This window comes from Dama dama, chromosome 14, assembly GCF_033118175.1.
Source record: "Dama dama isolate Ldn47 chromosome 14, ASM3311817v1, whole genome shotgun sequence".
Taxonomy (NCBI): domain Eukaryota; kingdom Metazoa; phylum Chordata; class Mammalia; order Artiodactyla; family Cervidae; genus Dama; species Dama dama.
Window position 1 is genome coordinate 42,642,822 of NC_083694.1, and position 13,631 is coordinate 42,656,452.

Below are 13,631 nucleotides of genomic sequence, written 5' to 3' on the forward strand. Positions count from 1 at the left end.
CACAAAAGATTAAAAAAAGAAAATCAGCACATTTCACGCAGTGCTCCACAATAGTTCTTCCTGGGTAGGACTCATAAATCCATGTCCCTGTCTTGGACACTTCAACTCATGTCTGATCCTTTCTTTAACTCATGATTTATTGCTCTCAATTACTCCTTTTTGCCAGATTTATAAACGTAACTGTTCTTTATTTAATACCTATTTTGTACACTAGGCAACAAGGCAGTAAATTTATTGTCTATGAGTTGCTACTTTGAAAAATTACATCAATGCAAAGTGATTGCCTTTCAGCCTTCCTAGCCAATAAATTCATTTCTTTTTTTTTTTTTTGTAGGGATGATATGAGGTCATAGGATAATATATATAATCACTGATCACAGAATTAGAAGAAGCAAGTTGCAGGCAACTGCTCTTACTCTGAGCTCTACCCGAGCGAAAGAGCAAGTTGAAAGAAGCTAAGAAGGAAGACTTCTATCTCCTGCCAATCATGTATAAGCTGGTCTCCTGCTGTTTGCTTTTCATAGGATGCTTAAATCCGCTCCTGTCTCTTCCTGTCCTTGACTCCAGGCAAGAGTCCCTGCAGCTCTTAGGTAAGATGATTTTTTTCCCTTATGTTAGTCTTGAACGAGTCTTCAACGGTCTTAAATGCAACGTTAGAGATGAGAATGAAAATTCTCTCTTAAAGGAGTCTTGTTAATAATCCCAGCTATGAAAAGAATTCTGAGGATCCTTAAGGCATGTCTTGGAGTCAAGAATGGATAAAGTTTTTTCCTTTCTAAAATATAAAAGTAGAAAGGGAACATTGCTTATTTAACGTCACTTCTGTAATTCTGAGTTATTTTTGTCAGTCTTTTTTTTTCTCAGTTTTGAAAATGGCACTAAATTTAAAACATCATTGCTTTTAGTCTTTATTTTAAGTGAACTGGTTGAATGCAGAACTGGCTGTTCCAATTATAGATTAAAGTATTTTGATTTTATCTTATATTATTTTAAGTTAAAAGGTAATCATCTGACATGTGTTACATGAAACAAAAATGTTTTTTAAAATATAAAAACGTAACCAGCTGGGACTAAGGTAGACACAGATTTCCAAGTTCATTTATCTTTTCCTTTTGGTTTATGTTTCATTCAGCTCAATTCTAAGTTGAATTTTTTAAAGTGTATCAATCAAGGAGATACTTATTGTGCTTTTAGCTCTTCATTTAGTTTAAGAAATGAAAAGGTTAGGGGGAAAAAGAAAATAAAAAGTTTATGCTTGGGGATTGTGTTCATAAACATTTTAAATGGATTTTAACTTGTCTTTTATTGTGGATAATTTCAGACATTTTTTAAATATAAGAAATAAAACTCTGGTAAGCCAGTGATTTTATAATTTCTAGTCCATAAGTTTCTCCCAAACAGCTTTCTGATAATAGTCAAGCACTCATTCGTACACTATTAATCACTTTCCAGAGTCACTGAACTCAGAAGTGGCAGTCATCTTTATGGTTAAAATGAGCATTAACTTTATCGAATCTCTGCTATTTAAAAAAAGAACTTTGAAAAGCATAAGGTGAAATGAAGAATGAATATTCAGATATTACTGACATCCTCAAAAAATTGCATGTCATCATTATTATTTTTTAAAAACTTGAATGAGTGTAGCATCTCCCTTCCAATTCTTAATAGGTGACAGCTTACCTTAGCATTTTTGCCTGAATTTTTTCCTACTTACTTGTTTCTTCATAAGTGATCCTTCCCTAGTGGCTGAACAATGCAAGAGACTCTGGTTCAGTCCCTGGGTTGGGAAGGTGCCCTGGAAAAAGAAACGGCAACCCGCTCCAGTATTCTTGCTTGAAAAATTCCATGGGCAGAGGAGTCTGGCGGCTTGCAGAAGAGTCAGATATGACTTGGCGACTGTAAACAAAGAACAAAAAACAGCAAAACAAGTGATCCTTCATGACAAAAATATTGATATGTAGCCAAACTTTGTAGACTTTCATTAACATTCTTCAGAAGTACCATGAAGCCTTCATGATGGCTTGCTCTCTATTCTCCAATCAAGGTTGGAGCTGAGGGTTTGAAAGCCTTAGTGAAGCAGGTGGATTTTACAGGACTCCTTGGGGGCTCTGATCACCCCATGGCAGAAACCGGCCAAGAGAACTATCTGGGCCCAGTATCACTCACCAGCCCCCACACTCACCTCTCGCACACCTGACACAAACTTACCATACATCTTCTATGCTCCCAAGCTGACCAAATTACACACGGAAAATGTTGCTATCAGATTCTTCAAAGAATATTGTAAAGCTGACTTGTTTCTGATAATTGTATCTAAATCTTAGAGCCCAGATAAGAGGTGATGTCATCATATTTGCTTTAGGTGTGTGTGAGTGAATCACTCAGTTGTGTCCAACTGTTTGTCAACACTATGGATATTAGCCCACCAGTCTCCTCTGTCCATGGGATTCTCCAGGCAAGAATAGTGGAGTGGTTGCCATTCCCTCTCCAGGAGATCTTCCTGACCCAGGGATCAAACCTGGGTCTTCTGCATTGCAGGCAGATTCTTTACTGTCTGAACCACCAGGTCAGAAGAACATAAATAAGTCCGTCTTTTAGAAAATCTCTCCTTTACTTTTCCTCTCACTCCAATTTCGCCACCCCTATATTTTAAAAAAAGGCAAATGATAGCAGTAGGTAAACAGAGATGAAGAAGAATCACTTGGTAAGTGGAAATGTTTTTTCACTGATCCTGTGGCTTAGCTTCACTAAGGCTTTCAAACCCTCAGCCCCAACCTTGATTGGAGAATAAAGAGCCCCCCATCTCTTTTTTTTAATTTTTAAAATTTTTAATTTCTTTACTTTTTGGATCATGTGGGATCTTAGTTCCCTGACCAGGCATTGAACCCACACCCCTTGCAGTGGAAGTACAAAGTCTTAACCACTGGACCACCAGGGGAGTCCCAGCCCTACCTTCTTATTCAGGGTGGTGAGCGTCCAGTAAGGCTGTGTAGGCAGGAGGAGTCGGAATGAGACCCACGCCTCATGATTTCCTGTTCTGCTGGCTTGCAAACTGGACTGTAGCATTTCCACGTCTCTGTTAAAATACTGCTAATGACAAACCATGAACTCAGTATTTGAAATCTGTCTAGTATTAGCTTCCTGTTCCTGGTGCATGCTCATGCTTAGTCACTCAGTCATGTCCCACTCTTTGCGACCCCATGAACTGTAGCCCACCAGCCTTCTCTGTCCATGGGATTTCCCAGGCAACAATACTGGAGTGGGTTGCCATTTTCTCCTCCAGGGGATCTTCCCAACCCAGGGATCGAACCTGTGTCTCCCGCATTACAGGCAAATCTTAACCACTGAGCCACCTGGGAAGCCCCTCCCTATCCCTGGTACCTCCCTAAAGACAAAGGGGAACAGAACTGAAGCAGAAGCTGTCACTAATATCAATCATTGCTCTGTGTAGCACCTGAAGACGTCAGATCAACTCTGGATGAGCTGGAAAGAGCGTCTCTTCTGCAGATGCTGCCAGAGATGTCAGGCGCAGAGACAGGAGAGGGTCTTAGGAACGCAGGTAAAATGACTCGTGTTTACAGGCTGTATGATTTCTTTGCTACTGAATTTACTGAGTGATCACACTCTCCCCTCCTGCATACAGTCTTCCTCTGCCATCTTCTGTCTCCTTTTTCTCAGCAACTCCTTGTAAGCATCCTTCTCTACTTGGCCCCTCAGCATATTTGTTCTCTGTATGAATTTGGCGGGGGTGGGGGTGGGGGACAGGGGGAGGGAAGAAGAGCATTATCCCAGTTTTCAATAAGTACAATTTACAATGCTGTCTTCCCACTTAAGTGAGTTAATCTATCTGTATCTCAGTTTCTTAAACCAGTACACAGGAATGATTAAAGAAACAAAATTCCCAATTCATGGGGTTATTGAGAAGATTCAATGAGGAAATGCAAGTAAAATGTTCAGCACTGTCAAACACAAAATAACCCATAAAATGTCAGCTTTTACTGTTTTCTCAGTGACAGCATTCCTCCTAGCACAGATACAAATGCTCAGAACATTCTGGAGTCTTTCTAAAAGATTTGGTTTTGTAGAAAGAAATTCATCTGTAATAAAGCATTGTTGATATACTGAACTGCTGAGGAAAATGCGGTGCCCTTTGTGAACTCTGGAGGCTAGAAAAGAGCCAAGTGCTTGCCTATCCTCCTTCAAATAAACATCACTGCAGTGTGAAGAAAGGAAAACCAGAAACTAGACATGATTTAGTAATATTCTATTTTGTGTGTTTTAAATACGACAAGGATAAAATGGAAATAATAGATCTGATGATGAATGGTTTCAAAATACTGTTTTTCAGATCCCATTACCAACATTTTTCACCCAAGGGGAAACATGAGAAAGGTAAGTAGGTCCTGTATGAGAGTTAGGTTAAAGAAGGTGAACATTTCTATGCCTTGACTTTAGAGGAGCCTCAATACGAACCAGTACAAATCTGGTTTGTACAAATCTCAATACAAATCGAGCCTTCTCAGTACAAATCTTAAATAGTTGGACACCCAGTATTATTTCAAAGCATTATTTTTTTCCAAATTTTGATCCATATAAAATGTGGATACAACAATAGCATTCATCTGGGATAAATGATCATAACAAGTCTAAAGAGAGTCAAAAAAAGGCCTTGCCCTCAAGTCTGTCGTCCACTTGTGCTGTGTCATTGATTATCTTCACTGGGTCCAAGGACCAGCAGTACTCATGTCACATGGAAGCTTGTGAGAAATGCAGACTCACCCCACCCCCCAGAACCTACTGAATCAAAATCTGCATCTTAACAGGACTTTCCCACGTGGTTTGTATGCACAGTAAAGTTTGAAAAGCACTGTCATATAATATCTAAATGGAAGAAAGACATGGTCAAAACACCGAGAGGGAATATGTGTGGTAAAGGAGAATATGAAGGAGATAATTTTGGGTGTAGAAGACAGACTACAGTAGGACATGATTAATGAAAATATTAAATGGTTAGAAATGGTGCACAATTAATGGAGGACCTTAACCGCTAAAAGAGAAATCTGTTTTGATCATTATCAACCCCTCAAACTAAACTGAGCTCAGTCGTTCAGTCATTTCTGACTCTTTGGAATCCCATGAACTGCAGCCCGCCAGGCTCATCTGTCCATGGGATTTCCCAGGCAAGAATACTAGAGTGGGGTACCATTTCCTTTTCCAGGGAATCTTTCTGACCTAAGGATCAAACCTGCATCACTTGGGTTTCCTGTACTGGCAAGTGAATTTTTTACCACTAGCCCCACCTAGAAAGCCCCAAGCTAAATTAGTGTTTCCTAAAGGATTTTCTGCAAGGTCCTTTGAATTTTCCTGTAGCTCGTTTGGTAAAGAATCTGCCTGCAATACAGGAGACCTGGGTTTGATTCCTGGGTCAGGAAGATTCCCTGGAGAAGAAAATGGCAACCCACTTCAGTATTCTTGCCTGGAGAATCCAGTGGGTAGAGGAGCCTGGCAGGTTACAGTCTGGGGTCGCAAGAGTCAGACACAACTTAGCGACTAAACCACCAAAGGATTTTCTGTGAATATCAGTCCCATAGAGCCAGCCTACAGGGCTGCCCTGCATTCTAACCCCTCTCCTGTCCTGGCAATTCTTTGTGTATAAAGCCTCCAGGAAATGAGATAAACATATTTAATTTTGGTCAAGAATTTCCCAATTATTTTGACCAGAAACATCTTCTTCTGGTGTAGTGCCCACTAACCTCCTTGTAAAAATATACCCTGAAAGCCCTCAGTTCTAAAGATGGCATACAGGGCCTGAGGTTCCCAGGTGGGGTAGACCACACAGAAGGGGAGGGGGTGTGGCTTCTATTACATTAAAAGTTATCATTCAGATATTTATATTCTTCTGAATAGAAAGATTATGGTGAAAGACTCTAAAATTATAAAGGTAATTAGTAGAGATGCTCATAAAATCCTAGAGTAAAAAGAAAACTAAAGGTCCATGATTAAAGTTAATTTCAAAACAAATAAAAGACCTGATTTACACAGAAGACATTAAATGTGCAGAACATGTTACTGAGAGATGAAATAGAAACAGGTCAATGAAGATTTAGGAAAATTCAAGGCAATCACAAGGCTAAATGGACTGGATGGACCACAGGTCGGGCACAAGGAGACCTTTCAGAGTCTACATGCATATTTTTGAGATTAATCCTTTGTCTGTTGCTTCATTTGCTATTATTTTCTCCCAATCTGAGGGCTGTCTTTTCACCTTACTTATAGTTTCCTTTGTAGTGCAAAAGCTTTTAAGTTTCATTAGGTCCCATTTGTTTAGTTTTGCTTTTATTTCCAATATTCTGGGAGGTGGGTCATAGAGGATCTTGCTGTGATTTATGTCGGAGAGTGTTTTGCCTATGTTCTCCTCTAGGAGTTTTATAGTTTCTGGTCTTACATTTAGATCTTTAATCCATTTTGAGTTTATTTTTGTGTATGGTGTTAGAAAGTGTTCTAGTTTCATTCTTTTACAAGTGGTTGACCAGTTTTCCCAGCACCACTTGTTAAAGAGGTTGTCTTTTTTCCATTGTATATCCTTGCCTCCTTTGTCGAAGATAAGGTGTCCATAGGTTCGTGGATTTATCTCTGGGCTTTCTATTCTGTTCCATTGATCTATATTTCTGTCTTTGTGCCAGTACCATACTGTCTTGATGACTGTGGCTTTGTAGTAGAGTCTGAAGTCAGGCAGGTTGATTCCTCCAGTTCCATTCTTCTTTCTCAAGATTACTTTGGCTATTCGAGGTTTTTTGTATTTCCATACAAATTGTGAAATTCTTTGGTCTAGTTCTGTGAAAAATACCGTTGGTAGCTTGATAGGGATTGCATTGAATCTATAGATTGCTTTGGGTAGAATAGCCATTTTGACAATATTGATTCTTCCAATCCATGAACACGGTATGTTTGTCCTAATCAGATGGATGAAGCTGGAGCCCCTTATACAGAGTGAAGTAAGCCAGAAAGATAAAGAACATTACAGCATACTAACACATATATATGGAATTTAGAAAGATGGTAACGATAACCCTATATGTAAAACAGAAAAAAGAGACACAGAAATACAGAACAGACTTTTGAACTCTCTGGGAGAAGGCGAGGGTGGGATGTTTCGAGAGGAATCGGGTGGAGAGGGAGGTGGGAGCGGGGATTGGGATGGGGAAGACATGTAAATCCATGGCTGATTCATATCAATGTATGACAAAACCCACTGAAATGTTGTGAAATAATCAGCCTCCAACTAATAAAAAAATTAAAAAAAAAAAAAGCTGAATGCTTCAATTTGGATAATAAAGGTATAATTTACCAAAAAAAAAAAAAAAAAAAAAAGAGAGAGAAAAAAAAAACAGAGTCTACATGCAGGGTGCTAACTGCAACTCTATCCCATGAAACAGCAAGACAGCCCTTTTAAAGGTCCTGTTCCTGAGTAAGGTTCTTGTGTGTGTGTGTGTGTGTGTGTGTGTGTTTGTGTGTGTGTGTGTGTGTGTAGTACTCAATTAACTGATAACCTACTTTTTTAATTTCAGGCTTTCTCTGGGCAAGATCCTAAGCTTTTCCTGAGTGACCTTTTGTCCAGAATCAGGAAGCAATCTAAGAAACGTGGACCTTCCTCTGAATGCTTCTGGAAATACTGTGTCTGAAGCAAAATGACCATCTACTAGTCACCTCCAAGACGACCACCTGAGAAAATGTAAAATAAAAATGTTTGATTTGAAAGCAGTATAGATGAAAAACTAGGCAAGCTAAACGCTGTTCATTATTATTTGGAAAATAAATCCTCTATGTTTTGCAGATATTATGAGTGGTTGTTTTATTTAAAAACATATCCTGAAAAACAAACAAACAAAAAAAGTACCCTGAAAATCTGTACTTTTCCTTTTTTAAAATAATTTTCTTTATTTTTGGCTGTTCTGGATCTCCGTTGCCGTGCAGGCTTTTCTCTAGTTGACGTGAGCGGGGCTCCTCTCTAGTTGTGCTGCACACGCTTGTCATTGTGGTGGCTTCTCTTGTTGCAGAGCACGGACTCTGGGACACACAGGCTTCAGTTGCGGCTCCCGGGCTCCAGAGCACAGGTTCAGTGGTTGTGGCTCACAGCCTTAGCTTCTCCGCGGTATCAGGGATCTTCCTGGATCAGGGATCAACCCCATGTCCCCTGCATTGGCAGGTGGATTCTTTACCACTGAGCCACCAGGGAAGCCCCTATATTTTTTTCTTTCTATCAATTAATCCTTAAAGAATTATCCAAAAGTTTAAAAGTAAATGATTAAATGAACAGAAGCAAATACTAAGAAGAAAAAGTCATAACTGTAAATTTTACTTAAAATAGTAAAACTGCAAATCAGTTAAACTACATTATCTTAGCAATGATGTCCTCTCAACCCTTACAAATAACAATGTAAGTTACTACTTTAAAAAAATCCATATCTAAGCTTGGAAAAAGCTCTACAGTGAAGGATGCTGAAGGACAAGGACGGAAACCGTCTGAATTCTCCTTAGTTTCTGATGGAAAATGTCCACACGCTCAGATCCCCTCTCCTTAGCTGGCCTGAGTATTGAACAGGTGAAAACTTTAATCTCTGAACACTGAAATCTGTTTGATCTCAGTTGCTGTGAGCTCAAGGATCACAATACTGGAAAAAATACCTTCATAATCTGTTCCTTAGAGAAGAAAGTGGAGGTGGGATTTAAATTGTGGAATGGAAGAAATAGCCTGATTTACTAAAATTTTAAAACCATGTGTGTGTGTGCAGATACTAACTTATCCTCTTAATACGTTATATCCTCTTAATATATTGATGTAGCTCATCTCTGTATAGAGTACGGAGCATGAGAACTGAATGGCCGATGCCCATGGCAGGAGTGCTTCTCCTCGGAAACTGGGGTTCCCATTCTCTGCTCTGCCAACCACACCCCCAACTCACAAGGAATGAAGGGTCAGGTCTGTGCCAAATAGCCACATAATCGGTACTGATCTTGTCAACAGTCATCCAGTATCTCTTTAGAATGCAGGTCTGATAAATCTTCCCTTTCCTTATTTAAGGCATCAAGAACGTATCAGTATGGCAGGTTGTTTTCAACTTGAAGGATGGATGTGTCATCTCGGGACCATGCTGGCTGCGAGGATGCTGTAGCATCGCTTGATGCTGAAGTTCAACTGAATTCAATCCCCTAACACAGGACTCTAGCACCACAGGCTACAAAACGTTTATGATGCCACGAAGAGGTCAGGGTGGATTTTATTATTGCAATAGAACCCGAAACCCTCCTGTTTTGTGACAGACACATGGTGACTGCTCTTACTGCCAGGGCTCTGGAGTCAGGTCCCTGTGACCACACAGCTGTGAGCCCTCAAGCAGGTCATCCAACCCCCACCACCCCCGTGTTCTTCTCCATCAAATGTGAGCAGTTACACTACATATTTCATGAATGGTTGCGAACATTAAATGAGATAATTCACAGGGAAGCACCAGAACAGTCCCTGTGGGCAGAGCACACACTCCATCAACACTGAGCTCTCTTCCCTTCCCGGGTTGTTTTCTTGTGACTGGAGGTACAGGTGGTTTGAAAGGGGTGTTGTTTAACGAATCCTGTTGGCTTCAGGATCCCGATTCATATTTTAATTCTGAGACTGTTGCTGCCGGGTTCCACAGTCAGATTTTGTGAAACACAGGTTCACGCTACAGAATCTGAAAGAGTAACTTTGATAGCTAAATTTTATAAATTAGGCATTAAAATACAATTGCACTCATTTCACATGCTAGCAAGGTAATGCTCAAAGTCTTTCAAACTAGGTGTCAGCAGTATGTGAACCAAGAACTTCCAGATGTACAAGCTGGATTCAGAAAAAACAGAGGAACCAGAGATCAAATTGCCAACACCTGTTGGATGAAAGAGGAAGCAAAGGGATTCCAGAAAAACATCTACTTCTGCTTCACTGCCTATGCTAAAGCCTTTGACTGTGTGGATCACAACAAATTGTGAAAAATTATTAGAGATAGGACTAGCAAACCACCTTACCCGTCTGCTGAGAACCTGTCAAAAAGCAACAGTTAGAACTGGACATGGAACAACAGACTGGTTCAAAATTGGGAAAGGAGAATGTCAAGGCTGTATATTGTCACCCTGCTTATTTAACTTATATGCAGAGTACATCATGTGAAATTCTGGGCTCAATGAATCACAAGCTGGAACCAAGGTTGCTGGGAGAAAGATCAACAACCCCCGATATGCAGATGATACCACTCTAATGGCAGAAAGTGAAGAGAAACTAAAGAGCCTCTTGATAAGGATGAAAGAGGAGAGTGAAAAAGCTGGCTTTTAAAGCTCAACATTCAAAAAACTAAGATCATGTCATTTAGTCTCATCACTTCATGGCAAGTAGAAGGGGAAAAAGTGGAAGCAGTGAGGGATTTTCTTTTATTGGGCTCCAAAACACTGCAGACAGTGACTACAGCCATGAAATTAAGATACGTGCTCCTTGGAAGGAAAGCTATGACAAACCTTGATAGTGTATTAAAAAGCAGAGACATCACTTTGCTGCCAAAGTCCATGTAGTGAAAGCTATGGCTTTCTAGTAGTCATGTATGGATGTGAGAGTTGGACCATCAAGAAGACTGAGTGCCAAAGAATCCATGGTTTTGAACTGCAGTGCTGGAGAAGACTCTTGAGAGTCCCTTGGACAGCAAGGAGATCAAACCAGTCAACCCTAAAGGAAGTCAACCCTGAATATTCATTGGAAAGACTGATGCTGAAGATGAAGTGCCAATACTTTGGCTACCTGATGCAAACAGCCGACTCACTGACGCAAACAGCCAACTCACTGGAAAAGACCCTGATGCTGTGAAAGATTGACAGCAGGAGGGGAAGTGGGTGACAGAGGATGAGATGGTTGGATGGCATCACTGACTCGATGGACATGAGTTTGAGCAAACTCCAGGAGATAGTGAAAGCCCAGTTCTTAAGGGAGGACTGAGTGCCATGTTGTCATTGAGAAGGAGCTTGGACGCAGTGATGACACAGACATGGGTGCAGAATGACCCTAATGTGAGCACCCTGCAGTGTGTCTCAATCTCAGGAAATACTTTTCAAATACTTCTCAATGATATAAGTGATTTACGTATCAGGGCAAAGGTTTATTCATGCAGTGCAAAAAATTTCTCAAGTTTTACATGTACACTGTTTATTGTTTTTGTTTAAAAAAGATACCTGATTAAAATATTAATAACCATTAAAAACAGGGAAATCCACACAAAGATAAACTTAGCTGATACAAAATTTCCATTTGGATTAAATTTACCTTTTGAGTTATGATGAAGTTGCACTTAATTGTAAAATGATTCCATTCACACAGCATCTGTTGTTCATAAATTCTGACCTCTTATCCAAGAAAACACAGCCTTTTGGCAACATTCATGTAAACACGGAAACCTGTAGTACACATTTTTATTACCGGTTTCTATAGGCATCAATACAAAAAGTTACTAAACTTGAATGTTGGTTTACAGTTGGGTGGAGGCCCGGTGGTGGGGAGAAGCTGGCACTGTTGAGCCTTCTTTGCTCATCTCCAGAAGCAGAAGCATCATGGTCATTTCTAAATACACCAGCTCAGCTATTTACCAAAACACCAAAACTATAACTGGTTTTATAGATCTGCTTATAACAAGCACCAATTTTAAGTTGAGCCTAAATGTATAGTAAGGCAAAGAAATAGTTAACTGTCAATAAAACAAACATCCAGAAAGAAATCTAAAAGAGGGCTTGTACTAGAGAAGATCATGTTTAAAAAGTGCTTACAGAGATGCAGAATGGTCCTCTGACTGCTCCGTGTCATTTCTGATTTAAACAGGTTTAAATGGTCATCAGCATAGAAGGCTGCAATGATTCTATCCATGACAATATCCAGGCTGGTTCACTGTTTAAAAAATTGATTTTTCACCAAGGGCAAAAATATCACACAACTTGAACAAAGCAATGAGGGCTTCAGAGATCATTTAACAATCAAGATGGAGCAGAACCGAAGAGTTCTCTAAGCCTAAGACAGGAATATGGGCATGGAACAGCTTCAAGTGAGAAAATTCTAGAAAAGTCACAGTCATTGTTTCAAAGTGATTCTGACAGTTGGAGAAAGAAGTACCTTCTGGAAACTACAGTCAGCCGCTGTGATTGAGGTGGGAAGAATTGGAGAGGGTAGAGAACTCTGGATGCAGAACCCACGGGTACAGAGGGCTGGCGAACCTTTCTGTTATAGAAGGGAGTTAAGTGTCCACGGATTTTAGTATCTGCGGGGTGTCCTGGAACCAACCCCCTCCAGATACCAAGGGCCAACTGTTCTACTTTAGAAAGTAAATCTAAGCTGTGGGCTTCAGTCTCAGGTCAGGGTCCAGCAGCATCGTGGATAGAAAGGTCAATTCTCCTGATTATGATCAGGATGCATTTTATAAAAAGCTATAAAACTTGAAAGGAAGAAGCATTTTCCTAAAAAACACAACAACAAAAGAAGAAAAGTAAGTTAATTTGTTGTGTGTTATTTAAACGAGAAAAGGTTACTGGGGTCTTCATGTTCTTCTATTCCTGGTTCTGACCTGCACGGGTGTGAATTGCACACAATTTCAGGTTTGAGAAGGAATCATCAACTCTCTAAGAAGAGGGCTCACTTATCAAGTGAACAACTCATGTGGTACTCAGGAGAATGACTACAGCGGGCCCAGGAAGCCCTGATTTGTGGCAGACTTGGCACCCCCACTGGGAGGGTCCTCCCAGCAACCCCTCACCCCTACTTAAGGGCAACACTCACCTTTATTTAGGGGCAAACAGAAGACAGTGGCCATCAGACTTCTGGCAGGGATGGAGAGACCTCCTTTTGCATAAATTGGTTAAAAAAGAGTGAATTGTTAGTTTTGATAGGACAACATTTAAACACACATGCATAAGAACTTACATAACTTTAAAAACATTTACAATCATTATTTAAAAATGTAAAAGGAGATGAGTCAGAAGCTGGTTAAGCTAGAAGCTCTTCTGTTTTTAACATTACACATGCAAAAGCTAATTTACACCCTTCAAGGAATAAGCCCACTGTAAGCTGATCTATTTTTTTTTTTTAATATATTTATTTACTCATGGCTGTGTTGGGTCTTGGTTGCGGCATGGGCTCTTCTCTAGTCGTGGTGAGTGGGGGCTACTCTCCAGCTGCAGTGCACGCGCTTCTCACTGCGGTGGCTTCTCTTGGTGTGCAGCACAGGCTCTAGGGCCTGTGGACTTCAGTAGCTGTGGCTCCCGGGCTCTAGGGCACAGGCTCAATAGCTGTGGCACATGAGCTTAGCCGCTCCACAGCATATGGGATCTTCCTGGATCAGGGATCAAACCCGTGTCTCCTGCACTGGCAGGTGAATTCTTTACCACTGAGCCACCAGGGAAGCCCAAGCTGATCTATGTTTAAAAAGACTTCCAGGATTTCAGTGGAAGGCAGAAAATCAAAAAGGAAAAGCATCTACAAGAATGAACATCAAAGTTCAACCCTAAAAACTAGGAATTTCCAGGATACCAATGAGCAATATGTTTTCATACTGGTAAATGCTGGAGTGACCTGT

The 13,631-nt window shown here is 40.3% G+C and overlaps 1 protein-coding gene and 1 long non-coding RNA gene across 2 annotated transcripts; one reads left to right on the forward strand and one right to left on the reverse strand.

Moving 5' to 3' along the window:
• Positions 1-487: 487 nt before the first annotated feature.
• Positions 488-7,682, forward strand: UTS2 (urotensin 2). The gene is made up of 4 exons (XM_061160490.1): positions 488-590; positions 3,452-3,559; positions 4,349-4,390; positions 7,561-7,682. Exons 1-4 carry the CDS (start codon positions 488-490, stop codon positions 7,680-7,682), a joined length of 375 nt encoding a protein of 124 aa, XP_061016473.1.
• A 3,550-nt stretch (positions 7,683-11,232) lies between these two features.
• Positions 11,233-13,208, reverse strand: LOC133069212 (uncharacterized). The gene is made up of 3 exons (XR_009695815.1): positions 13,159-13,208; positions 12,836-12,898; positions 11,233-12,516 (listed from the first exon to the last, which is right to left on the reverse strand). It is a non-coding gene; the product is annotated as an uncharacterized LOC133069212 (long non-coding RNA).
• Positions 13,209-13,631: the final 423 nt, after the last annotated feature.